The sequence below is a fragment of the Amblyomma mixtum genome, chromosome 3 (assembly GCF_055824585.1).
Source record: "Amblyomma mixtum isolate Tamu chromosome 3, ASM5582458v1, whole genome shotgun sequence".
NCBI classification, from domain to species: Eukaryota; Metazoa; Arthropoda; class Arachnida; order Ixodida; family Ixodidae; genus Amblyomma; species Amblyomma mixtum.
In genome coordinates this window covers 25,667,492-25,694,153 of record NC_143014.1, presented here as the reverse complement: position 1 = coordinate 25,694,153, position 26,662 = coordinate 25,667,492, and the positions used below count along the sequence as shown (strand labels likewise).

Genomic DNA, 26,662 nt, shown 5'->3' with positions numbered 1-26,662 from the left:
TTTTTTTTGTAATTTTCTCCACTTTCAGGATTGCTAGCGCATTGGAATTGGAGAAGGGCAGGCCCAATGCAACGCATGCACTGGAATCACTACAGCATGTGATGCCCCCCCCCCCCCCCCCCCCTCCTTTTTATGCCTCAGCACTACTAAGCCAATCAGACTGCACAAAGGTAAATTGCAAGGGTTGGTTTGCAGACGGCATAGAGGTAAATTGCAAGGGTTGGTTTGCTGGCTCTTTCAGCAGCAGGATGCTGCTCAAGACAACTATGAACACATGCTGAAGGTGTGGATCATTGCAACACTGCAGAAGGGGTGTGTTTGCTTCCACGACCCTATTCTGCAAAGAACAAGGCCTATCTGTGTGGGAAAGAATGCTCAGGAGCAAGGCGGACACAATAAATCCTTTATTACTAGGCCGCTGCCCCAGAAAGCTATTAGCATTAGAAAATCATAGCATTGCCAAAAGGGCAGGGCCAAGCCACGCAGCAGGGCGCGCCTGTTAAGGACAGGTAACTACTTGTCCCCACTAGACTTGTCCTTGTCTTGCGTGCCCTTTTCCTTTTCAGCAGACTTCTTGCCAGCATCTCCCTGCGTCAGCTCTCCCAAAGCATTGCGCACAGTCTCGCTCTGGGGGTCCACACCAGGGAGGTTCTCTAGGACATACAGGAGGAAGGCAGGGTCCCGAATCATCTCGTAGTCCTCGGACTCTGCCTCATCCTGCACAATGGCCGTCACTGAAGCTTCAATGGGTTGAAGAGCACAGCTCAGGGTTTGGTAGGGTACTGGTCACTAAATGACTGGGCTTGGCCTACCTTCTTGGGCTCCTCAGGCTCATCTGTCTCCATTGGCTCCTCATTCACGGCCGGGGAAGCCCTAGGTGCTGTCCCCGATGCAGAACTGTCAGACTCTGCATGCAACAAAAGCTTCCAGTTTGTTCCGCTTAAAGCAGCACCAAGTCCTGCTCTGCTTCTGTCCAAGGCAAAATTTCTCACACTCATTTTCCCTTCATTCGTGCTCTGCCTTTCCCAACAATCCTTTCCTTTTCAAAACGACAGAGGATATACTGCAAATTCTTCCACAGCTAACCTGCTTTCCAAGTACGCCTGTGTATGGGCCACACCTGAATTTTCGACTACATATTGAGAAAAAAAAGATGCGCTAATGCGTTTTTTTTTTTGCCTATGGGCTACACCTTCAAAATTCACACCTGAATTTAAAAAAAAGTGCAGCCCTTACAAGAGTTTATACGGTACACGTATTCATATTTTGGGCTAAAAACAGTTACAGCAATCAAAGGGACATTGAGGAGAAATAGAAGTTGCCTTGTATTGATAGAATACCGGCTCCTAATAACGAAAAGACTTCTCTCACTAAAACAAAGCTCTTGCAAGGTAGAAAAGAGCAAGAACTAAAACACATGTATCACTGCCATAGGTCAACCTCGCACGTACTGTATTGTGCATCTTTATCGTGAAGACTTAAAAATTTTCTCGCCTCAACTGCTGGTTCATTTATGCTGAAACTGTGCACAGAATTGGGGCATTGCGGTAACTTTTGTCTCGTAGTAATTTTTTCAACAGTACTTACCTGGTTCAGCCGTGCATGATGCAAACCCGCAATGGTCTGCCTCGAAATAGACAAACCAAAAGCTGCCAACTCTGGGTTTTCACTAAAGGGCGTTAGTGACGCCATCTGCTGTTTCCATATAAAAACGCCACGACACGAAGGGTGCCGAGGTCAGCATTACAAGCTGTGCAGGTCCTTTGATGGCGCCACTGCAGCCCTTCGTAGCAATCTGGCACTGGCTGCTTTCAGTTCGTCAATCTCGGCGCAGATGATTAGAGTTGCATCATTCACGGCTGAATCAAGTAAGTATTGTAAAACATGCTACAAGTCACCACAATAGGAAAGCTCTGTGCTCAGTTTTACCGCAAACAAACCAACGGTTGAGGTCAGAAAATTTTTTTAATTCTTCATGATAAAGATGCACAATACTGTACAAGCATGATGACGAAAACAGTGAAGAACCAAGCACTTCTGAGGCTGACAATGTGCATGAAGGTTACGCATCTGAATGTTGAATTAAGTCTTGTTTCAGAATTGCTAGTGGATTTTTATCACACAAGAAAGACTGAAAAAAGACAACCCACATGTTGGAAGCCAAAGAAACTGGCACTTGGTACTGCTATGCATGCCCGTGTGGTTCAGTTTTAGATGCATCTCGATTTACAAGCTCGGACCAGACAACATCCAAATGCCCCTCTAAGTGATCCTCAGATCAAGTTCATCCCTAGACCAGCACCTGCGTTTATTTTTTTTGCATTTCACTGCAATTTACCCTACACTACAGCAATGCTCATCAGTTGTGGTGGTGGCTCGGTGATGACAGCTGCCAGAATATTAGCTTCGCTTGCAGCTGACACTGCCAACTCGTCGGCACTCTGATGTTCTTGGTATCCAGCTAGCCCAGCCGCTGCAGGTTGAAGTTCTTCACGAGAACTTAGCTGTTGGGACTGGGAACGGGATCCATAGCAAGGCCGGTGCAAACAAAGTGACAGCTGATAAAGCTGATAAAAGATCCAAGCCTCTCAGCAATAAATGGTCTATTTCTGCCAGACAAGCGACAACAACGCCATGAAATGTCCCATTATTGGATTTTGCTAACAAAAATGCTATGGAGTTGTCCCCAGTGTCCCAGCAAGTGGCATGTATTAAAGCACACCATCCAACGCCAACACAGAGCGAAATTTGAGCACATGACGGTGCTAGTGACATGACAAGCCTACCATAGTTTTCAGTCAGCTAGCTGAGCAGCAAAACGCAACATACCCAAGCTGAATGGCCCCCCCACGACACACATTTTTCAATGGCTGCATGCAGTTCTGGTGCATTTTTTTTTTTTGCAAATACCTCTTCGAAACAGAATGTAGCAGAAAACCTTGTGTACAGCTGTGCACTACATTCTCCCGTCTGTGTCGTTTTTTTTTTTATAAGCTGTTTTCGCTAGCCGCTTGGAATAACTAAGCATGTGGCAACAGGCAGCGCTTGTGAAGAATCCCAACTTTACCATGACATCCACAATAACTGCTGCCTTGCTTCTCATATCTGGCACTCAATGCCATACATAACAAGCCACGTGACCAACTACAACGGACCGCTGCACATAACAGTTGCTACTCCAGGCCATCACGTTCAGCCCTGAAGAGAGCGAACTGGTCATAAAACATTGGAGCTCTCTTTCAGGGGCTGGCCACTACTTTCTCAAGCCCTCTGATGTTTACAGATTGATGCATAGGTAGTTTCAAGACGTGTCATTAGCTCAAAGGGACAGTGAGCACAATGCCAGAAAACTTTTGTTCCCAGTAAAAATTGATTCTATAGTTATCTTTGTCCAGAAGCAAAGGACGAATTCATTGCTGCAAAAATTGTATTTAAGAACTTCCCCGCCACCTGATTCAAACTTGTGATGTCAAGACCGGAAAGGACTCCATGATCACCATTTGGAAGTGAATAACGGTGCAGCCTAGCCTGAATGGTCTCAGTGAAAATGTCCTGATGCAACACGGTCTGCTTGCGACACAGCATGTGGTGATGACACCTGTACTTCATTTTTTTTTAACCGTTTTTAGGCTAGTTTTTTTTTTACCATTTCTAAAAGCTCCATTTTCAGTGAAAATAGTGTCATTATAATTAGACACTTATCTATTAACAGGCGCCAACTTTAATTTGTCCTCGGTATCCCTTTTAAGATGACACATGGCAGACAGAACGTTTTTCTAACACTAATATCAACACAGCATTCACATGTTGCCAAGCTTAAAAAAAAGAATAATAAAATATGAGAGAGAGAAGATTGACACTCACGAGCCTGCTGGAGGGACATCTGCATGGCGTAGGCTATCTGCTCGTCTTCTGTCATGGCTGAGAAGTCCGGCAGGCTAGAAGTCGTGGCAGCCGGGGCAGGTTCTGTCTCCATGGACATGGCCAGGGCTCTCTCCAAAAGCCGTTCTTCACTTGAGCCAGCTGCACAAACCCATTAAATTAACTTAAGAGAATGCGAAGCCTCCTCACAGAACCTTCACCTGCAATGAGAACACTTCAGATAGCCATAAATTCAGAGTTCCCTGGGGCTGCCACCTCCAGGAAAATATTCCAACATAAAATGGGGGAAGAAAGAGCTGTGAGGCTCATACCACTGTCTCCTCATGAGCATAGGTCAGCGAACTCACTCATGAGTAGACTCACTCACTCAGGCTCATTTAAGATCACGATCCGAGCTGTGGTGAGAGTGGACTCACATTCAGATAGTGATCTGAGTGCGGTCAGTCCGGTAAAGTGTGGACCTATCAAATCAAATAAGTTCATGATGAAAGGCTGAACAATCCCACGATCCCAAGTGAATCCATGATGCCTATTGGGCAAGAGTTTGTAATGTTCATAAACGAGTTTTGCTGTGGACTTGTAATACTGAATACGCTTTTGGTTGAGATGATGATGTAGAGCAATTTCATTGTTTTGTGGTATGCAATTTTTGTGGCTGCAGCACCCTAGAACATTATTAAAAGGCGAGAAAAGTTGATTAGTCGCAGCACTTGGTCTCGGATATTGGCTGTGGCTAGCTGAATTTGTTCTAATTTTTCCTTTGCTGTTTTTTTAATTGGTAGCGGAATGCATGCAGCGGCCTTAGACCTTTACTTCCCGCAAGCGGCACCTGCATGCTAGCTCATCGCATCACCATGTTTTTAACACCTTTTTTGACATTTTAGGTGCGTAACTTGGGCCGTTGGGCATAAAAACTATTCAGTTGTCTGATGTGCAAGCTTACAGGAGTCCTGAGTCAAGCTGAGCCCGAATGAGTGAGCGCAGATGAGACGAGAGTCTAAATAAGTGAGTACACGCGAGTTGTGAGTCTAAATGAGTGAGCCGAGGTGAGCTGAGTCTAGATGAGTCGCGAGTTGAAATGAGCGAGTAATTGGTGGTGGTTTGGTGTATGGGGGTTTAACGTCCCAAAGCGGCTCAGGCTATGAGAGATGCTGTAGTGAAGGGCTCTGGAAATTTCGGCCACCCGGGGTTCTTTAGCGTGCACTGACATCGCACAGTACATGGGCCTCTGGAATTTCGGCTCCATCGAAATTTGACCACCGCGGCCGGGATCGAACCCGCATCTTTCGGGTCAGCAGCCAAGCACCATAACCACTGAGCCACCGTTGTGGCAATGAGCAAGTGAGCCTAGATGAATCGCGAGTCTGAGTGAGCCTGAGCCTAAATGAGAAGGAGTTCACGAGTTTGAGTGAGCCCTTAAAGGGTCCCTGAAAAGGGTCCCTGAAAAGGGTGTTTCAGGTTAGCTATAATACACTTGCATTATGTAGAGTTCAGGCCACCGAACGTTCATGCCGTGTAAAAGACCTCAAAAGCGAGCCGATCATTTACAATATATTTAAAAAAATTTGCGCTTCTACCCCTTGGGCTTTCGCCTGAATCTGCGCACGAGTCGTACAGCACTTGTTACGTCAGTAGCGGAGGGCTATCATTGGCTTGCCGCGCCAACTCTTTCTGACATTAAGCAGCTATCATGGCTATGGCCGGACACTCTCAAGGAACTCCTGCACGCGTCAGCAGCCGGCAGGGGAGCACCAACATTTCACTGTGCAAAAGTGACAAGAGGAGGGAGAAAGGCGCGAAAACACCGAATGAAATTTTAACCAAGATAACTTGCCTTCCACAAAACGCATTAAAAACATTCTCGCTGGAGGATATTTGTGAAGTGGTGTCCTTTAACATCCTAGGCACATGGCAACATTACTGAGGGCCCCTTTCAGAGCTCTTTTAAGCTCACCAAGCTTGCGAGTGAGCCCGAGTGAGCACTTGTGATTTATCCAAGGTATGCTCACGAGAGCAGCTTTGCTACGCTACATGGGGAAGGGAGGTGGTGGGATTAAAGGGAAGTCTCTGTATAGAGCGCGAGTGTATTGTGTGCGACTTATCTGTCTGTGCAGATCACACGTTAAATGAGAGCACTGAGGTCTACCTCATTAAGCCCACGTAATATTTAAATCTGGATATAACGAAATGAAAAAAAGTTGGATATTTGCGTTCAAGTTTTCGTTAAATGCAGCTTTTACGAGAAGACTCGAAAGGACCATACAAAATGGAAACCGAAATAAGAAATTAAAGCAAGGTGAAATCACATTAAAAATGGTTTGGTTTATAGGGAGTAACGTCCTACAGTGACTCTCGACTATGAGGGACACCACTGTGGAAGGCTCCGGATAATTTCCACCACCTGAGGTTCTTTTAACGTGTGCCAACACAATTCTCTATATCAGTGTTCGTTACAATTAGGTTTGACTCAGCCAGCCAGCCAGGTAAGCAAGACAAGCTACACTGCGTTTACATGCTGTTTACGTTTACGGCTGTTTAGAACACTGATTAACCTGTTGCTAGCCTTTTTCGAAGCATCACGCTACTCCAGCGACAATTTGTGCTTCCCTCACTTTTTTTTTTCTCCAGCTCTCCCAGTGTTGAGAAAACTGCACACTCATCATGTGCTGTTCACTGTCGGTGAAGTGAAGCCTTTTCACATGTGCCGGCATTGCTAGAGAAGAGGCTGCACCGCTACCGCACTGGCAGTTTTATTATGGAACAGTTCTGCTTCCGACACTCCCAACAGAGTGTATATGCATTAGACAATCTGAGAGAATAGTGAGAAATCTGTGACGCAGCAACAGGAGGTTACATCACAAATGCATGCCAACACATTACCACTGTGGCCTGCCCATACGGGTGCTATGTTTGTTAACCGCCAAGGCAGCCAGGCTGTGCGGAAAGTATCCATAATAAAACTGTCTTCGCAACCGACAGTGTGTATATGCATTAGACAATGTGACAAAATGGCGAAAAATCTTTGTTGCCATGCAATTTTTGTCTCTAAAAGAGACAGTAGTCCAGCTTTTCATCGAATAAATTTATGACGATGCAAGCAAGTTCTGGCAATTTTTTTTTGCTAGCTAACCTGGATGAACATCAAATATTTGTTCCCATTCCCTTGAAGTCCAAATTAACGAGGTTTTACTGCACACACATCAATTCAAAGGCCATTACTTATGTGCAACACAAGGTGACATATGCATCAGTGTTTTGTCCCCAAATATAAAATGCAAGAAACTTTATGGGCACTGGTCCATTAAAGTGTACAGAAATGTGCCGTATCAAGACAATCCTGCAAGCATACATTCTGCCTCGGTAGTGGAAGGAGCTTGGGTGGCTTGTTTCGCAGAGTTGGCAGCTGCTCTCCGGGCCTCATCTTCCTGACGCTGGCGCTGTTCTTCCATGGACACACGCAGTGCCTGCAATGTGCATACACCAGAGCAGCTAAACTCCACAGACAGAACAATAAGCACACCAGAGAGCAACAAGCTCACTTGAATCAACTATGAACTGCCTTTTGTTAAACTTTCGATGCGCTTTCAGACTGCACAGCATTATCCAAAAATGAACCATTGAAAGAATTTCTTGGTGCCGATTACGAGCAGTCAAGTTATTAATCCGAAAGCATTACAGTAAAAGCTCATTAATTCGAACTTCACGGGACCAGAAAAAAAGTTCGAATTATCGAATGGCCGCGAAAAAACCGGCAAGAACCATTTGCATTACGGTATATGTACCGTGTTTACTCACGCAACGAACCCACTCGCATAATGAACCCACCCACCCCGATTTTTGCCAAAGAACTTGAAAAAAAAAAATGCGTCCCTCCGTTCGTTTCGCACCGTCACTCACGGTCCACAACGCATTTCTTGGCTGCGTGCCAAGATGCTTGGGCAGCGATAACATCATGGTGCGTTTACTTCTGGCGTTAGCTCTAGCAAGTGGGGGGAAGCGAACTTGGCAGAGTGCCAACGCTTGTCCGGTTGTGCAAGCCTCGTTTTCAGTATACGTTCGCCTTATCGCCTTATCGTGCCATGGGCGATTGGGGTGGACGGGACGGACGCCGACTACTGCCACTCAGTCATTGGAACGCACAATAACAGCAGCAAACGATGCTAAAAGCCAGCGTCATAATCGCGGCGTGCTTCTGTTGGCGACTGATGCGTGGAAGGATAATTTGTAGCGCCCGTCCGAGCCGTCCGAAGTCATAGCCTTTCACGGGTGTTGGCTGGGATCGCGCTGACAGTACTTATGCGTATTTCCAAATTAACAGGGCTTGAATTAACGAGTGTTTAGTTGAGAGTTCCAGAGGTTGCGCGGAAAAGAGGATAGGCAGCTGCCACCACCGCCGCCAACCCCTACCCTCCAGTGCCACCGGCCGGCCACTGCGCCTGTGATGGCGCCATGTAGGCTGTAACCACTCATCCACGGTTTTATCTGGTTCCATCTTGTGTCCCCGTTTAGGACTTGCGCAGCCACTAACTATGGGGAGATGCTTTCTTTTTTTTTGGCCACATGCTGTGCGCCAAGCCGCACAGGCGCGGCGGCGCGTAGTTCGAATTATCCGTAGTGGAACCAACTCGCTTTCGAATTAACGGGCTTTTTTTATACACAGATCTCTATGAAGCTTGGCTGGACCAAGCAGTGTAGTTCGAATTATCCGAAATTCGAATTATCGAGGTTCGAATTAACGAGCTTTCACTGTATATGGCTCATGAGGCGGAAAATCCGGCGTTGTCGTTGCTCTCCCTGCCAGACAGTCTGAAAACCCATGCGACCTCATGAAGTCATCGGCAGTGCCTACATCATCAGGAAAGAAAGCAAAATACTGCATTAGAGCAGTGTGCCATCGCTGCAGCCGAACACTCCGTGTGCATGCTTTCAGATTCACAGCACATAAGTGGTCTTCAGTGCTTTTCGTAATTTTGCTTGCAATCCGTACCACTGAAACAGAATTGTCCTTTCCTACTAGTTTGTTCTGTGTGTGGTGTAAAATATTCTGTGTACCCTCCAGAGTTGCTATACACCGTATACCATGTGTTACAGAGAAGCCTGCCACTAATTTTAAAAAATAGGCTTGATTCAGGTAAAGAGAAGCTTTTTGCAACAGAGTAATACCAGTGTTGGCGGATGTCAGAAAACAAGAGACTCATGTTACCGTGTTTACACGATTGCAAGTGTACCTATTTTTTAAATTTGAAATTCTGAAGTTGGGGGGGGGGGGGTTGACTTACAATTGAAACCAAAGCATGGCACTGGCACCATTAACAAAGTCGAGACAAACGAGATATCAGGGATGCAACGGCTGCGCTAATTCACCACAAATATGTATGTCACAGCACAAAAGCGGGATGTGTGTTGGAAAGGTTTTATGCAAAAAAGCCAGTCTTGTGTAAGAGCCATGCCCCGTTAAAACCATGAAAAGAAATAAAGTGTGCAGCCCTTACAAAAGTATTACATATGCTCAAGGGTTGTTACATCCAATGGTAGGAGACAGGTTTTCTGCACAAAAACTAGGAAGTACTACAGGAAGCAGGTTTTTAACAATAAAACCCCACATGTCCTTGCAATGACTTCAAGAATACCTGGACATGTGTAGCACACTAATACGTCTGAGCAAGGAAACAAAACATGCAGTGTGCAAGCACAGACTAGAATTTATGTATGCGAAAAGAACACCACAAGTAGCTAAGAAATACAGCCAACTTCAAGGTAAGTGGCCCCGACAACAGGAGCAGAATGAGGCACACACTCACATGCACTAAGCTCGATCACCGAGCTAATTCTAGTGTAACTTTCACAGTTCACACCTCGATGTTCAGCTATATACAGCAGACTCATTAATTCAAACTTGAAGGGACAAGAGATTTTACAGCAGAGTACACGGGCCTCTAGCATTTCGCCTGCACTAAATGCGACCGCCGTGGCCACATTTCGATGGAGGCGAAATGCTAGAGAGATCAGGAGTGCCCTTCAACCTTCCTGCACACCTCTGGTGCTTGCTCCTTTTCACAGAAGAGCATAGCCACTGGCAAGAACTTCAAACGCACCTAAAAACTGAAGGGACAGATTAACAGAGTAAAACCAACGACGGTCACTATACAAACAGGAGGACAAAAGCAGGTGTCAAAAAGCCAATTAACACATGCCTTTGACATCCCACTGGCATAAAAACCTCAGCATGTTTCAGCCGCTGCCTGGTAGATTTACTATGGCCATTTAGGCAGGAGCTATACCCATTCAGACTTTGACGCCCTCAGTTGACACCCACATTGGGCAAATGCTGCCAGGTGTGTGCAACACAAACACTAGCACTTACAAGGGCCAGCTCTGGATCCTCGTTTGGATCAACACCAAACTCAAAGCCGCCAACTCCCAATCCAATGCCGCCAGTGCCATCTTCGCCTTGAATCACCGGTGAGCTGATGAGTGCATCAGAAAGATGTGTTTGGTGACCTGGAGGCACTGTCACCAGGTGGGATCTGAAAAAAACCACACAAGCACACCGCTAAGTTAAGCAAGTGCTCACCATAAACAAATACTGCTCAGCATGATAACTGCTGCAATACGATTAGCTGCAATCATAAGGAGTACCACATAGCTTACTGGCAACTGATCAACATTCCCACCTACTTTGCCATTGCAAGTCAAAGAAAATAATACCGACATTTCATCACATAAGCCACTTTCATCACAAATGAAATTTTGCATTCACGCATTCACATATGCATCTTCTTGCCAGCTAATGCATGAACACAGAAAAAGCCAGCAATCGACACCCTGCAAAATAACCTTTTCCATGAGAAGTCAAGTGCAGTCGTAAAGTAGACCTCTGAAAGGCTTATGCAACTACAGCACACAGTACCTCCTGACATTTTTAGGCTTTGATGCCCTTGTCAGACCTCGCATGTATAACGGTACAGATTCCTCCATAGTTTCTAAACTGCCCCACTCTTTCTAAATACAGTCTGAAAACATTAATGTTCCCATCTACCTCCCCTTAGAAGGACTGCAAGAAAAGGCACACTTTCAGCAGTCCCCCGAAGAAGTCTGCTACGTCCAAATAAGCACCAAGCTTCTTGTGCTTCACTACGATTATTTCTAATTTTATTTCAATATGTATTTTGTTACACATGCATTGAAGTCCATACATGCAGATCAAGTTGTTGCCATGTTTTGAAGGCATCGAGGATGCAACATAAAAAAAAAATGAAAAACAGTTTAACAATCAAATTTTTTGTTTGCATTCAGGTGAAAACCTAACTCAAAATAACATTTTATATATGCTTTTGCTCAGGTCTGATGATGACATCAAGTGAACTAGTTCACAACAAAAATATATGCTGCCTGGGTAACAACACAATGAACAAGTGGAAAAAAGAAATCCACATACACATGCAGCAAACTAGACCATGTTCTTTCATATGTTTTTAAACATTTCTAGACCAATGACAAACCAATGAATTAACACTACCTTAATTGGAAAAATAGACCCTTACCTTTTAATTAGTACAATCTAATCGGACAGGCAATTCTGTCGAAATGTTTAGTTCACAAGCTTAGACCAAAACTTACATTACTACCAGCATATACAACAAGAGAATTGATTTAGGGCTGGGGTGCTCTCACTTGAGAAAAACAAGTTTTAACTCATTAGAAAGAAATGTATTTACTTTGTAATGGAATGCATTGTTAATAGCAATTATTGTTGACAGGAGTTGGGTGTACAAAAAAAAAGTTAGAGAACACTGCAGTGACCCGCATTAAGAGAATACGAAAGCACTAAAGACTCCACGGCACTCGTGCCCAGTGACGAAGCAAGGAGAGATGTTAGCTGGCCTTTGGTCAGCACAGTCTCAAAGCGTTTCTGTTAATCATCTTAACTAATCACCTAACTGATTAATTTCACCGATTACATCCTTGAACCTCAATCACACACTTTCGTTTTCAAATTTGGCGCCAACGCTGCCTTTCTGTCCACCCACTATATCCCTGTTCAGCCTATTCAGCCATCCAATGAGTTTTGCTCATAATTATCTAATTAATCTATGTCAAACTTTTTGTTCGATTAATTGTTACTCATTCAGTTCAGTTTATTTCCCTTAAAGGCCCCCTTGTATCGGGGGTATTACATAAGGGGTAATACCCCCTGATTTTTCAATTCATTTCAAACTTTATTTTCTCTTTTTTGCCTATTTACCTACTACTTTGCCGTCCATGGCTGTTTTCTGTCCACTCACTATATCGACGTCTGCGCCATTTCGACGGTTTTTCGACATTTTTGGCTCTTAAGTATCCTATTGACATCAAATTTTTTGCACGTCATCCTCACACCCTCCTCTGTCGATCACAAACCATTCGTTTGATCCTACCTCTTCTGAGAACAACACAACTACTGCGGACATGTTTTGGTGATACGACCTCGCTGACATAGCCTAGTAATGCTTTCACATTAAAACCAGAGTACATAAAACAATACAGTTGTTTCATTTGCCTGCTTGCGTCACGTTTTCTGGAACAAATACTGCATCAATACGGCTGCTTCTGTAACGTTAAATGGAATTTTAATTTTTTAGATTATACGACGATTTCATGTGATGGAGGTTCTACTGTATTAATTACTGTTGATTCAGAAGATGCGGGCTTGATACCGGCCACGGGGGTCAAATTTCAATAGAGGCGAAATTCTAGAGGCCCGTGTGCTGTGCAATCTCAGTGCACAACAAAGAACCCCAGGTGGTCGAAATTTCCGGATCCCTTCACTACGGTATCCCTCATAGCCCCAGTTGCTTTGGGACGTTAAACCCCATAAAGCCAAACCATTTCATCCATGTCATGCGCATAGGAAAATTAGCTTTTGCTATGGATGGTGACAGCGAACAAGCTAGTGCCAGATCAGAGTTGAGTGTTCGAGCCATGACCTCTGATACTAGGGCATGAATGCACGGTTTGCTATGCCTGGCTTAACCTTGTCGCGTTGCCTAATCTTGAAGGTTATATGCATGATAACTATGAACGCCGTCACACGTCAAGGTGCCGAACCCAACCTTCTGCAAAGACTGATGGCAGCAGCATGTGGTGCAACGTACGCAATGCTTTTGAAAGTCTTCACTGGGCAAAATAATAACAAAAAAAATCTACAGCGTGTCCTATTCGAAATGTGTGGCAATTATCCAAAAACTATTTGAAACCATTGTGTATGTGCATGGATTCGATTTGTTTCAAATAATTTCGAAAATATGCGCACACCCCTATCAACTACCTGAAGAGGTATCTGGCGACTGCCTCGTGTGTCACTCACTAATAAATTCTAAAAAAAAACAAAACACCGTGACATGAAGAAAAATAGAAGGCTATTTTGATATGAGCACATTCAGTTTTCAAACACTGATCTTAAGCTCAACAGCTCTTGTCACTGATTTACTTTCAATCAAAGGCTGTCCCTCCAAGACCAAGCACAAAATGCTGGGACTTGGAGCCCAAAGATTTGCCAAATCTCCCAGCCCAAAGCTTTGCCAAATCATGAATGTGTGAGAATATCCCATCCTTTAAAAATAACAGAACATACCCGCCACCGTCTTTTCCGTTCAGCGTGTTGATGAAGGACGCCAACTTCTCCGTATTTATATTCTAGGAAGGGAAATGAAAGCAAAGAATGCAGCACCACATTTAAATGCGAACAGGAACAACAAAACAAGCACTTACGTCCTCTCCAAAGTTCACTATGTCTACGTTAACCTTTTCTTTCTTGAGCCGTTTCGCAAGCTTAGCGAGCTGAAAAGAAAAGAAAAAAAAAACCGCATAAGACGTCAGCACGACATGAAGCGGCAACACACGGTCGCACCTCTCTCGAATCGGTCTCGATGGGACTGCCGACAAAAACCACGATGCGCATCTTGTGGTTCTTGCCCTGGCGGTGCTTGAGCACGAGCTGCGAGTGAACAGCACGACCATTCCGCGCTTACGTGACGCCAGATACCACCTTGTGAAATTTCACAGGGCACAATAAACACTAGAAAGTAACCTACGTGAGCGATCCGAATAGCAGTCAGGAAATTGATGTCTCCCTTCGGCTGCACTTGGTGGAGCTTGGAAAGCAAGCGCCCAACATCAGTGGTAAGCGTAGCCAAAACTTCGGAGCTGTACAATTAGATAAGAAGAAGAAAGAGAGCACCCGTTAACGACGAAAATATAGTGGAATGTGGATATACGCTTACCTTGCCAGTGTCAGCAGGCCAACATTATTCTCAGGGTTGGATCGGGTCTTTGAATGGCACACCAAACTAACAGCCTCCTGCTGTGCTTGTAAACGCGTGGGTATGAAGTCGCCATTGCGCATGTACTCGCTGTTGTCCACGCTGTAAAACAATTTTACGATAACAATTCACAGAGCACTTTCGGACACTGCAAACGAAATGTTTCCCAACGTCAATACAGAGCTAAGCCTAGTACAGGTAATGCAAGTCATGTTGGCGCTTCAATAACTGCCATCAGTCACTTATAACACATAACATTCCCTCTAAGAACGCCTCCACGACGATTAGAGACAGCAGTAGACCATAGAAAACCACTCGCTGCAGCTCACCAGACGACTGTGCTCTCCAGGACCATTTTGACTGCTACTGGCCGCGCAGCCCCTCTCGATGACTCTGCTACAAGGCAGATATTGCTAGAGCAAGCAATAAATAGAGAGCAGCAGCGGATGGCTCGCACCAGCTCGGACCGACGTTGGCTCGTACCAGCTCGACCGTACGGTACTAACCGTGCCAACTAAGAGCGGCCGACTTGAACGAGCGCAGCGCGCAAGCACGCAGAGAAGGAGCCAAGAAATACATACCTTCATATTAATATCTGAAACATAAGCTAGAACCTCCAATTAATTTACCTAGCGGGTTTTAAATTATATATATAATATAGCATATGCAAGGAGGTTACATATAAAGGCTTAAAGTTTTTGAGTCTTTACATATATAACCTCCTTTAACCTTTATATATCACCTTTATATAAGTTACATATAAAGTTTTTATATATAACCTTCTTGAGCATGTGTTTATTTTAAATGTATTTTTTCCCCACCTTCTTAGCAGCGGCTGAAACAACGTCCATCGCGAAAATGGCGTAACTCTAGATGGATGCGGCGGCGTGAGCGCTTGTGGCAGAACTTTCGCGTAAAACCTGAACGTTTCCGTCTTGATTAATTTATAAGATGGCAAACTATGTCAGTTCGTCGGGGGGCCCTGTGCGGCCACCGAGAACGTTTAAGACGACGAAAGACTCGGTAACAGTTTTTGTTTTTTATCGCAGCTTGCATTTTTACCGCTGTAGGCGGATGTGGGCCTCCTTAGAGCATTTTGTAATCTCTGCGCTGTGTTCATTTTCGTGCACGGTGGTGCTGTAAACAAGGGGAGCGTACGTGATGTTGCCGGCTGTCCGCCTGGTGATAGTTTGGTCGAGGCCCGGGTTATGCGGGAGGCACTTGTAACACGCCCTTTCCTTCGTTTACTTCCAGAATGGCCTGCTTATATCGGTTATCAGATCGCTTTCTGCCAGGTATACATGTTTTATGTGCTTTTTCACGGTATACATTTGCTTAAGCCCTCTGCAGGCCGTGTTTGCAGCGCTCGAGGCTCATCTGGCGGTTTCCGCCGTTTTCTCCAACCTTGGCAGCCAAAACAGCGCCGATCGTGATCGTGAGAAAGCGAAACTTGAGAAGGACTTCAAGCGTAGCGATCAGAAGCTGGATGACTTGGTTGCACGTGAGTAGGAGCAATCTTACGGAGACTTGGCTCGTTTTCCTTTCTGTGTGCGTCTGAATTTCCTCGTGCATCGTAGTTGCATTGCAAACGCGATATCTGAGTTTTTTCTCGTTTTCTGTGTGAAACTTGGCTTTTTCGCAGCTGGCCAGTTTTGGTAGTTGACAGTGTTTTTTCAGAAAACAAAGAGGACCTTACTCGAGCGATGCAGGATTTCAGTAAAATATCATCGAGAATATCAGGCAAGTTATTTTTTTTTTTTCGTGCATGTTTTCTGAGGTTAGCTTCATGTGGTGCTGATAACGAAACTTTGGCATAGCAGCGTCGCGCAGCAAAGTGCAGTGCATTAAGGAAAAGCTGACAAGTTGCAAGACCCTTCTTCACTGCAAACGGGATGAACTGAAAAAGCTTTGGCTGGAAGCTGTTGAGCACAAGCATGTACTTCAACTTTTAGAAGAAATGTAAGTCAGTACTGATCTGCTGAGTTGGTCTCATGTCTGTTTCTATGTGCACAAGGTGTTCCAAATGATTTGAACCAAAGTTTGTAAAAGGAATGGTGCATTCCAGTTCAGTGGTGCAGTGGGGTATTGTTCATGATTGCCTGCCCTTCTCGATCTGTAGTCTTCTTAATGCCCTGATGCCCCACCAACGGGCTATCGTGGGCAAGCCTCAACACCTGTGATCTGCAAGACTTTGGAACTACTATCTGTCGAACCTCTCTGCCAGAGGCGAGATGATAGAGGCAGTACAGCAAACCATGATTATTTTTAGAGCTTAAAAAACTGTAGTTCAGATTAGTGTATTGTCCAGTGTATTTGCAGTTTCTTTTCTCCAAATTACTTGTAATGCAATTTACACACTAGCTTTTGTGCAGATTTTCTGGAATCTGAGCAAACTACATGAAACAACCGCTCACTTTACTCTGCACTTTTTCCGTAGGGTTTATGAAGAGTTTTTCCCACATTTTGAAGTAAGCTTTGCTCATTGAGCTGTTGCAGCAACTGATAAAAAAAGATGAGCCAGTAACTGCTATTTCTTGGTTGAGGTGAATGACTGGTGGAGTAACGATAACTCAGTACCATTGCCCACCACAGCTCTTATTAGTCCGCATTCTATTGTTCAGGCTAATGGATGCAAAAAGAAGTGTTTGAATGTCTGGATCTGATTCTGAGGATATATGTCACGAACTGGAATTACTGGTAACACTACGGGTAGGACGTACAAGCCGAGCCCACTTCTTTCATGCTAGAACCCCCCCGTGGTGTGCAATCTATCTCTGACACACTTCCACAAGAAAAAAAAAACCCACAGGAACACATCAAACAAGAATACCTTGCTCCAGAAGAAAAGTATGAGAAATACACTGCATTTTACATAGATGGATAAAAACAGCCTTTTATGTTGAAAGTGCAGTAGTAAAAGAAAACTGGGAGAAAACAATAAAGTTACCACAGAGTGCATCAGTTATTACAGCCGAATGCTACCACTGCTGCAAAGTCTCAGTTTTGGTTTGCCGTCGCCGCAGACGATAGGGATTTCTGAATAATTCTGACCGAATTGGGCAGGTACCCCACCTAAGTGTAGTATAAAACAAAACTGAGCACCAAATGCAACCTCTGTACGAAATTTGAGCCCGAACAAACGTGCGGCTATGCCGAGATAATTTTTTTTTCGATTTTCTCTGATTGACGTAACAGTCAGTAAGTTTATACTCTTGAAACAAGGAAAGCTTCTTTGTGAATGATGTATCGAAGTGGTCATTGTAAGTCATGTTTTATTTTCCTATAGAAAACTTCTGAAACTTAGAAAAAAGCTTTTCACAGTATTTTACAACAAACACATTTCTTATACCCCAACTTACCCTTGATAACCTAGTTGAAATCAAGAGGAAGGAGTGGGCTTGGGCAGGGCATGTAATGCGAAGGCAAGGTAACCACTGGTCCTTAAGGGTAACGGAGTGGATTCCAAGAGAAGGCAGCGTATCAGGGGGCGGCAGAAAGTTAGGTAGGCGGATGAGATTAAGAAGTTTGCGGGATTACAGTGGCCGCAACTGGCGAAGGACAGGGTTAACTGGAGAGACATGGGAGAGGCCTTTGCCCTGCAGTGGGCGTAGTCAGGCTGATGATGATGATGAACTTACCCTTAGGAGAGAATGCGATAGTACACTTATTACGAGTTGCTAGTTTCTTGAAAAAAAGGAAATGTCATAACCAAAATTGTAGTCGGTTAATCTTTCCACACACACTTTCTTTCTTTCTTTTTTTTTTTATGGGTAATAGGGCAACAGCCAACACAGGTTAAAATTGGTTGGGTAGTTTGGTGGTGGTGAAAAATGATGAACGTGCTTTTACATGCATATATTTTCTGTAGGTATGTTTATTTGTTCAGGCAATTTTATTGTGCCAACCTTACCGGGAGGCATGGCTTGAAAAAAGGGTTATGGTATCTGGTTTTCTAACAATTTTAAATAGATGGTAAGCTTCAGTTATAAAGTTTAACTTTGCAAGAGGCCCCCAGTATCATCTATCTGTAGTAGCAGTTATTTTTAGAGGATTAAAAAAAAGATAAAGCAATGAACATGATTATTGGGATGTGTGTAGCATGAGCTCTTGATTTTAAATTTTAACAGGCACAACCGCAGCTGCTGTCTTCCTGGCTTTTGATGCTCAGTTGAAAGCATGGATGAAATTGCTCAGAATACAGCTGTCTTTTTAGAGATAGGGTCAGTTTGTGTTTCATTTGATGCCCTTCAGCTTCCTATTTGAAGCTTTTCAGATATTCTCGGGGTTCAAAGTAAAATAATCTTAAAGAATAAGAAATATTCCTGTACACTTGTTGGCAGCCAGGAATACTGCTTGAATCTCTCGAGAAACAAACCAGTAAAATTTTAAACCTCGGTTAATGTCAGGTGTAACACCCTCTAAATGTTTGCCATCTACTTTTTAATGCTTTTTACAACTCGTATGTCTCAAGTTTGGTGTTTCATTTACAGTGAATCTTTAGTCGAAGTACCAGAAAAAATTGATGCTTTCCTGAGTAAGAAGCAATATCTTCATGCTACGCAACTTTTAGTGTCTTCTGGTAAGTGAGCTGTGTTTGTAGTGCATTTATTTGTGTGTATTCTGACTGGAGCCCTGCTTTCATGTGCCTGCAGTAAATCTCGTTGAAGGAAGTCTGGAAGGTGTTGAGGCACTAAAGGATGTGAAAGGAAAGCTTATCTTCAAGAAGGAGGTAAGCTTACCGTGTGAGAGCCTCTTCCATGCTTGTACCAGGCTGTATTGCTCTCAAAGTTCAGCTGCTGATGTTCCTCAGGAGCACATAGAGTGCACTATTTGGGTGCTGTCACGCGTTTATTTTTTTTGCATTTCCCGTTGGGAGCGAGCACTGCACAGAGCACTGTTCAAAAGTATGTGTCCATAGTATGGAACATAACAGTGATATTCTATTCATTCACGTTTTGCTTTCATTAATGCTGCCAAGCATTTGGGGGTCACATATCGAGTTAGGCACACAAGTTTTTAGAACAGGAATGACAAGAGCCTTGCTGCTGGGAGGCATGGCCTGACAGTTTGGTGTATGTTGTGCAAGTCATGTAGGGGAGTGCAGACCACAGCATCCCATTTGTGGTTGAACACTTTTACTGCCAAGAAAGTAAGTTCATGGTTTGCGTGTTCTGAAAAGTTCTGTGGGCACCTGTACCTTGGATTGCAAGGTCTGCTGAGAGGAAAAAATTTTAATGTTCATTGGTTGACTTCTTGATTCCTGAGTGTCTGCACTTTGACCTACTGTTTTATACAGGATTTAAGCTGCATCAAATTGAGTTTGGCAGATTTGATGATGATGATGATTTTTTATGCTACAAGAGTGGCTTAGCCAAAGAGTGCCATGGCACAAGGTATTTTCGTCCACAGGGTGGGGTCAAAGACTCTTTGCCAAGCATTTCACCTCAGATAAGCCAAGCACTACCCAGGCTTGTACCCATTGTATCACCGGTGGGTACCCGGTGGAAAGTTTGCCAGATTTGCTGGAAACGGTGAGAAAAATAAGATACTATGAGTAAAGGAAAGATTGGATGAGCTCTGAATGCAAAATTGGTTTGGAACTGATTAACTTTTAGGGAAAGCCACAATGTACTTAAAGTAAACATGCTGTTATTCTTCTCTATGCCTTATTGTGCTGATGCAAGTTTATTTTCACCAATTTGCTGAATGTTCTACTCTTCTGCAGTATATTTCTAGTACTTTGGGCTCTCTTCTGTTTATTCAGATGTGCATTACCAACAAGCACATATGAAGAGCAGGGGGTCTTTTCCATAAAAATAAACAAGGAAGGATTCCTGCATTATAAGTGTGATTAAGAGTGGAAAAAAAAAATCAATACCAAGATTAGTAATATTAGCAACAATTAGTAGCAGTATTAGCCGTGAAGCATCTTTTTAAAGGGACAGTGAGGAGAGCTCTATTGCTATTTTTTTTCAAGCAAAATCTGATAGTTCGGCGTTGCCACTTGGCCGGCAGCGAAAGACGCATTTATTTCTAAGAAATTTGGATTCGAAGTTGAAAAAGTTTTTCCCGCCGCTCTGATTCAAACTTGGGATTCTCTTATGACGACACAGGACTAAGCGACATGAAACATGACGTGCACATGACGTAACGCAGACTCCGTGATTTCTGGCGTCTAGCAGTGCGGCCTAGCAGCAGCCGAAAAGAAAGCTACCGCCGGCCGCACGTTGAAGGAAATTGCGGCTGTCGCTACCTTTGCTTCGTTTACGTTTGCACCGGCGTCTTGCCAGCGTTACGATGGATTCTGCTCTCGAAGTCGTCAACGAAGTTCTCGCAAATAGACACCTTTAGCATACCGTGTACCTTGTTATCGTTAGCGGAATACTGGGAGCCCGCCTACCGCCGGGGAGCAGTCGCTGATTGGTCCCGATGCTGCAGGCACGCACGTAGCTGCCGAGTACGTGGCGCCATCTGGCTACGTCAAGGAGATTTGCGCATGCATTGGCTGCGCCTCAGTGATTCGTGGCTTCTCGTGTCGTAGTGTTGCTAGAACCATTTGTTCTAGCAACACTGTTTTGTCCTATGATGTCATCACGCTTGTGCTTGTGAGTTTGGCCTGTGGCGGCGATAGCTGTATTTTGGTTCTTGCTCTTTTCTACGTTACAAGAGCTTTGTTATCAGTATGAGTGGCGTTTTTGTAATCAGGAGTTGGTATTCTGTCGATACAAGCCAACTTCAATTTCTCCGCAGTGTCCCTTTTATGGACTGATTAACAAAAACCAAAGTACATCAACTGTCAAAGTATATTAAAAAGTGTTCAGCCATTGTCGCTTCTCTTTTAAAAGTAGAAGGGCAGCTCTGCATGCAGCCGAGCCCATTTATAGCGGCTGCAGTTATAATGAATGCTTGCCTAATATCAACGAGGGTGGAGCTAAAGTCAAAATATGTATTACCGCTATAGCACTGCTTTTCAGATGAAATAAAAACCATGACCACACCACTTGGTTATAAGAATGAGGAGGCGCTGTAAACTTGCTTCCGCAGTCGAAAAATGTGCACTTCCCACCAGTACGGAGACTGTAGAGCATCTCCCAGCTCCTGTAATCCCCCCAAAGAAATTGTCGACCCCCCCAAGAAAACAATAGAAAAGGTGACGTTAAAATTGCAGTTAACCCCGGCCAAGTGTGCCCCGACAGGCTACAAGGTCAGTCAGTGCTCTCGTGTGTGCCAACTAGGCAAAGCGTCTAAATGTGTAAGCGTGACACAAGGGAAGTGTTGAAAGTGAAACAACTGCACACAGCTGGTGGTCAACTAATGACAATGATTTGAGAAGTTTGAATACCAGTCACATGGCATGTTTTACTGGCACTGCCAGTCATGTGGCGTGTGCCATATGCTGAATTGGATCTCCTCCTTCTGCACTGCTGCCGCGTGCAGGCAGTCTACAGACATTGCAGCCTTTCTGCATCACCCTTGTGTGGAGCAGTCGAGCAGTGCACACAGATCAATGAAAACATAAATCGAACAGTAGCCGATGGTTTTTGGGTAAAGTGCTAGTTCTCAACTGCTTTGTAGGTCTGTGTGGTTCTACGTTCCTACAAAGGTTGCTTTAAGAACCTTGTAGTTGCGGCAGTGTCCTTTTATATGGACTGCTCTACACAAGGGTGGCACATTCTGTACACACGCTGCAGTAGCTTTTTTGCTGCATCCTCACAACTCTGTCGAAGATCGAAGATGAGTATGCCGACCTACCACCAGTTGCCGTGAATGCCTTGCTCGCTGTTGCTGTTATTACGTCTGCAGTGACTTGGCCAGGAGCACATGACCGCTCTAGAGAGAGAGTGGCTTGATAGAGTCTGCTTCGAAGAAATGCACACACGCAGTGGACTTTTGAAAGAAATAAATGTCACTTTTTTCCAACTCTTTTTTTTGCTGTAAGAAGGCAAGTTCACTATGAACTTGAGATACGACGAATGTAATCCGTTTGACCGTCAGGTTCATTTTAAGTGGGCTCGACTTTTTTCTGTCCCAGTCTTAATGTTATGTAAACATTTAAATCTAAGATTTCACCATAGCCACCACTGCATCTTAAGCCGCCGCAGTGGTTATGGTGCTTGGCTGCTGACCCGAAAGACGTTGGGTTCGATCCTGGCCACGGCGGTTGAATTTCAGTGCAGGCAGAATTCTAGGGGCCTATGTATTGTGCGATGTCAGTGCAAGTTAAAGAACCCCAGGTGGTCAAATTTTATGGAGCCCTTCACTACGGCGTCCCTCATAGCCTGAGTCTCTTTGGGACGTTAAACTCCCATAAACCATTAACCAAACCACCGTAGGCCAGCAGTAAAAACATTTTCATATACTTAAATTCCTGCTATGTGTTTATTACAATGTGATTGATGCCGTCGGTGTAGGAATGGGTAAGAATTTACAATGACAAGGTGCTGTACACATTTTTTTCACTTTTATTAGTCATGTCTCAAGTAGCACACCAAGCAGCTACTACATATAAATTGTTTTGCAGGATTTGAATATAACTTGACCTGTCAGTAACTTTACAAATGATGCTGTCATCAGTGAACATTTTTAATTAAGGCATAACACCAGTGTTATGTACATTAGGTATGTGGAGTCCCTGAAAACAACTTAGGAGCATACGTGAGTTGATGGGTACATTCCAGGAAGAATGATCAACAATAACAAACCGGTTAGATTGTGATTGGTACTTGAAAATCCAGGTGGTGACATTTTCATTCAAATTGTAGCCACATAATATCAAGACAAGGAGAACATGAGCAGGAATAATAAATTCCTTTTTAAAGTCCAGAGAATTTGAAAAGGCATCAGTAACGTACTAATGTCATGCCTAACCGTGACTGCATAGAACACGAGAAGCATCGACGTTCCAAACTGTGTTGCACTGCTTGTGGGTGCCACCTGACGGTGCACTCCTGGCGTCAAGACCTGTGCACAAACAGTGCTTCACTGCAGTGGGCGGCCACCTGACAGTACTCTCCTCAGTCAATTTCCTAGGAGAATGATTTGTTCAAAGTTTGAAATTGCTTGCTTTAGTTTACTGTGCCTCTGAATTCATCTGATTGGTACACTGCACTTTTTTTTTTTAGCATTTGTAGATCAAACGGTTCATGCTTGGATAAATGTGTGTTATTCAATGTCTGAGTAATTCATACTGCTGTGGCACCACGAGGACAGGGACGGAGACAGAGTGACGACAACACAAGTGCTCCATCCCTGTCGTCGTGGTGCCACAGCAGTATGAATTCGTACCAACTCTCCCAATTCTCAACTCGTCTGAGTAATCCTGTCTACAGTGATTTTTTAAAATTTTTCTGTGACATGCCTCGTTTTTTTATGCTGGTCGTAGTAGTATGCATTTCCACCAACTTTGATTGTTGCAATGAATGTGATATTTGGGACCTTATTCTTTTTCAGCGCATGTATGAAGACCTTGTAGATGAATTGCACAGGCACTTGTACCTGAGGACGACAACAGAAGCAGTACAAAAGTTCCGGCGCCAAAGTTCAGACAGAAGAATGCAGTTCAACTCAACCACACCTGCGAGATCAGTGCCTCCAGAGTCTCCCGCCATTACACCTGTGCTGAACATCAGCTTTCAGGAAACAAGATGTGAGCATTTTTTTATTTTTGCAGTCTGCTGGGGTTTCACTGCTTTTAAAACACAGGTGCCCAGAAATAATTCACTGACCACCAGTACAGCATTTATTAGTCAGTGTAGCTCCCTGTCTTGTAAAAGAAAAATAATTGTTGCATTTCTCGACGTGCCACCATGCGACCTTTTGAGGCAAGTTGAAGCAAGGGCTTGTGAATCTTTCGGCAGCAGTAGCTGGATAGTTGTTGGATTATTGCCTTGGTCTTTCCCCACCATCTTGCTTATTGGTTGTTCACCCACTCTGCAGCCTCTAGCCCTGCATCTGCAAGCTTCTTGACCTCAAGCCCTGCTTCCATCAGCTTTACAGTTGGCAATTCCCCATCCATCAGCTCCTCGGCTGGTGACACTGAGATCAGCAGTTTGCTCAAGCTGGAAGAGTCTGGAAAATTTGGGGAAGCACCACATCTTGCATCCAAATACACTGCCATCCTTATCAAGTGCTTGGCTTTACTGAACCGTATTGCTGACACTGTTGAGGTACGTGCATCCTGCATGGTGTACTCTTGTTAGTTTTTTTTTGGGAGGATATACTGATCAGCTTTATGCTAAAATTGTTCATTTGGGTGAAACACTACTACTGCTCCCACCAATGGAGTAACACATTCATAAAATAGTTTTTAAATTATGTTTAAGATAATAAATACCTAATTTTAAACCCAGCTCTAACGTGTGTACTTCGTCTCCTTGTGCTCCGTGTTTGCTCACTGGTCCCATTATGTTTGACGCACATCAACTAGCCTAAGTAGTTGCCTTGTTAAAATAATTTTACATACATATTCCAGCCGCTAGTATAGCCTGTACAAAATTGCTGTTGTGCAAGCGAAGAATCGGAACAAGCTGCACAGAAAGTCCATGAAACGAAAATAAGCTGAAGAAGGCACACAAATGCACAGCAGCAGCGGAAGAAATATGAGCGCCAAGCAAGTGCAAGCAAGGCAGCAGTGGGGGCTAGTTGGCTGTGCATTTTATAGAGCATGGTTACACTAGTTAGGAAGCTGAAACCAGTCATAGCAGTTTTCTCACTTCATTGAATTATAGTTGAGGGATTAATTAGCACTCATTAGTATCCACCTGAGTGCAGCCATATGGCTGTAAAGGAAAGCTATGCAGATTTTCCAGAAACATTTATTGAATTCTGCGACTGTGACTTATTGAATAAGTCATTGAATAAGCTTATTGAATAAGCTTTATTGAATAAGCTTTAATTTATTGAATAAGATGTGTACAGGAGTCTCGTCCCCTTTTGTAATTTGTTAAGGCTGAACTGAACATATGTTGTTTGAAATGTGTTAAAACAATTGATTTTATTTAGTATATAAAAATTTTTTAAAGCTTTGCAACCATATCATATTGACTCGGCCAGTCTGGGACTTTGCCATGTTACATCATACTGCGAGCTGTGTGCATTGCTATTTTGTATCAAATCTGAAGTGTATGAAAAGATTTTAGGCCATGTGTTGAAGCACTTTCGCTGTTTTACTTGTGACAGCCTGATACCGAAAAGATATAATTAATGATGGTATTAGTAGTGTGGTAATGGCATGTACTATCAGCGTCAAATGAAACATGAACAAAACAACTGGAACGCGAGCACAAAAAATCAAGCATATTAGAGGCTGGAGATGAAATACAGGCGTGGGCTTTTAACATTTCAGAAGAGCGGTCTTTTCGGCTTCGATGGGGAAAATGAACTGCTCATGTATTTTGCCTCCCTAGTATAATATCTGCGAGTTGTGCTGTTCACGTTTCAATTGGCTTGTTCGCGTTTCAATTGACGCTGATAGTACATATTTCATTCTGATGTTGCTGTATCATTCCACAGTGCTGTCAGTGTAACTATCGTGTCATTATTAGTATTTCTTTCCATCCATGACGAATTTATAATTATTTCCATTTAGCAAACTTAGCAAGGTGTCCAGAAGAGCAAAAAAAATGCGATATTCTGCATTGGGGGAGGGTTTTGATACAAAGTGGGAAAAATGCTTTCACTTCAGGGAACAGAATTTTGAAGTTGTGATTCATTTTTGTGTGGTCTAATAGTTTATTGTATATTAAGGTGTTATTGTCATCTGTGCAACTTGTTTCTTTTGTGGCGGGGACGTAACACATTCGCTGTGGTAGCAATTTTTGGAGCCCTGATCCCTGTGGGTCATGGCCCACTGGGGGAGCCTCACCCTTAAATTTTCTTGGGTGCAACATGTGTCCTACCAGTGAGCTGCTGCTGGCAAAACCAGCTTCTTTGAGCGATGGGAAAAAGTGACCATGCACGCGTGCTTTTCACAGAGTTTTTGAAACTTGCTGAGCTATGCACATTTTCAATATGTGGCGTGACTGACTATAAATACTGAGTATTGCAGTAATTGGACATTTCAGGGGATACGCGAGTCTTAATATGAAAATTTTTGATACCAGAGGTATCATAACGAAATTAAGTGGTTATATGCACTTCTACCTCCTGTTTCCAATTGGTTCCCATAATGTGAAAAAATAACTGAAGCCTAATTAGGTCATTTCTTATCAGTGATTAAGACTCATTCCACCAGTGTGTGTGTGTGTGTGTGTGTGTGTGTGTGTGTGTGTGTGTGTGTGTGTGTGTGTGTGTGTGTGTGTGTGTGTGTGTGTGTGTGTGTGTGTGTGTGTGTGTGTGTGTGTGTGTGTGTGTGTGTGTGTGTGTGTGTGTGTGTGTGTGTGTGTGTGTGTGTGTGTGTGTGTGTGTGTGTGTGTGTGTGTGTGTGTGTGTGTGTGTGTGTGTGTGTGTGTGTGTGTGTGTGTGTGTGTGTGTGTGTGTGT

The 26,662-nt window shown here is 43.8% G+C and overlaps 2 protein-coding genes and 1 pseudogene across 6 annotated transcripts in view; 2 read left to right on the top strand and 1 right to left on the bottom strand.

Moving 5' to 3' along the window:
- Nucleotides 1-26,662, top strand: part of LOC149349450 (uncharacterized) — a 508,176-nt pseudogene that overhangs the window by 100,575 nt on the left and 380,939 nt on the right.
- On the bottom strand, nt 390-14,672 carry Rpn10 (regulatory particle non-ATPase 10). 2 transcript variants are annotated; one of them, XM_089578396.1, is made up of 11 exons: nt 14,513-14,672; nt 14,145-14,285; nt 13,956-14,067; nt 13,772-13,858; nt 13,633-13,701; nt 13,496-13,557; nt 10,247-10,409; nt 7,232-7,346; nt 3,865-4,023; nt 813-907; nt 390-717 (listed from the first exon to the last, which is right to left on the bottom strand). In XM_089578396.1, the coding sequence occupies exons 1-11, from the start codon at nt 14,536-14,538 to the stop codon at nt 514-516; spliced, it is 1,233 nt and encodes a 410-aa protein (XP_089434522.1). In that variant the 5' UTR covers nt 14,539-14,672; the 3' UTR covers nt 390-513. The 2 variants fall into 2 exon arrangements, with proteins under 2 accessions (XP_089434522.1, XP_089434523.1); XM_089578397.1 differs by having other exon boundaries at nt 596-734.
- The window catches only part of Sec8 (exocyst complex component secretory 8), an 83,929-nt gene continuing 72,301 nt past the window's right edge, over nt 15,035-26,662 (top strand). For 3 of the 4 annotated variants that reach the window (XM_089578393.1, XM_089578392.1, XM_089578394.1), the window contains exons 1-9: nt 15,035-15,206; nt 15,438-15,478; nt 15,596-15,684; nt 15,861-15,923; nt 16,004-16,142; nt 18,674-18,762; nt 18,836-18,912; nt 23,634-23,829; nt 24,120-24,349. In XM_089578393.1, the coding sequence (XP_089434519.1) occupies nt 15,135-15,206; nt 15,438-15,478; nt 15,596-15,684; nt 15,861-15,923; nt 16,004-16,142; nt 18,674-18,762; nt 18,836-18,912; nt 23,634-23,829; nt 24,120-24,349 (996 nt within the window). In that variant the 5' untranslated portion in view covers nt 15,035-15,134. Of the gene's footprint in view, nt 15,207-15,437; nt 15,479-15,595; nt 15,685-15,860; nt 15,924-16,003; nt 16,143-18,673; nt 18,763-18,835; nt 18,913-23,633; nt 23,830-24,119; nt 24,350-26,662 lie in introns of those variants that run through there. The other variant, XM_089578395.1, reaches the window with a different exon arrangement.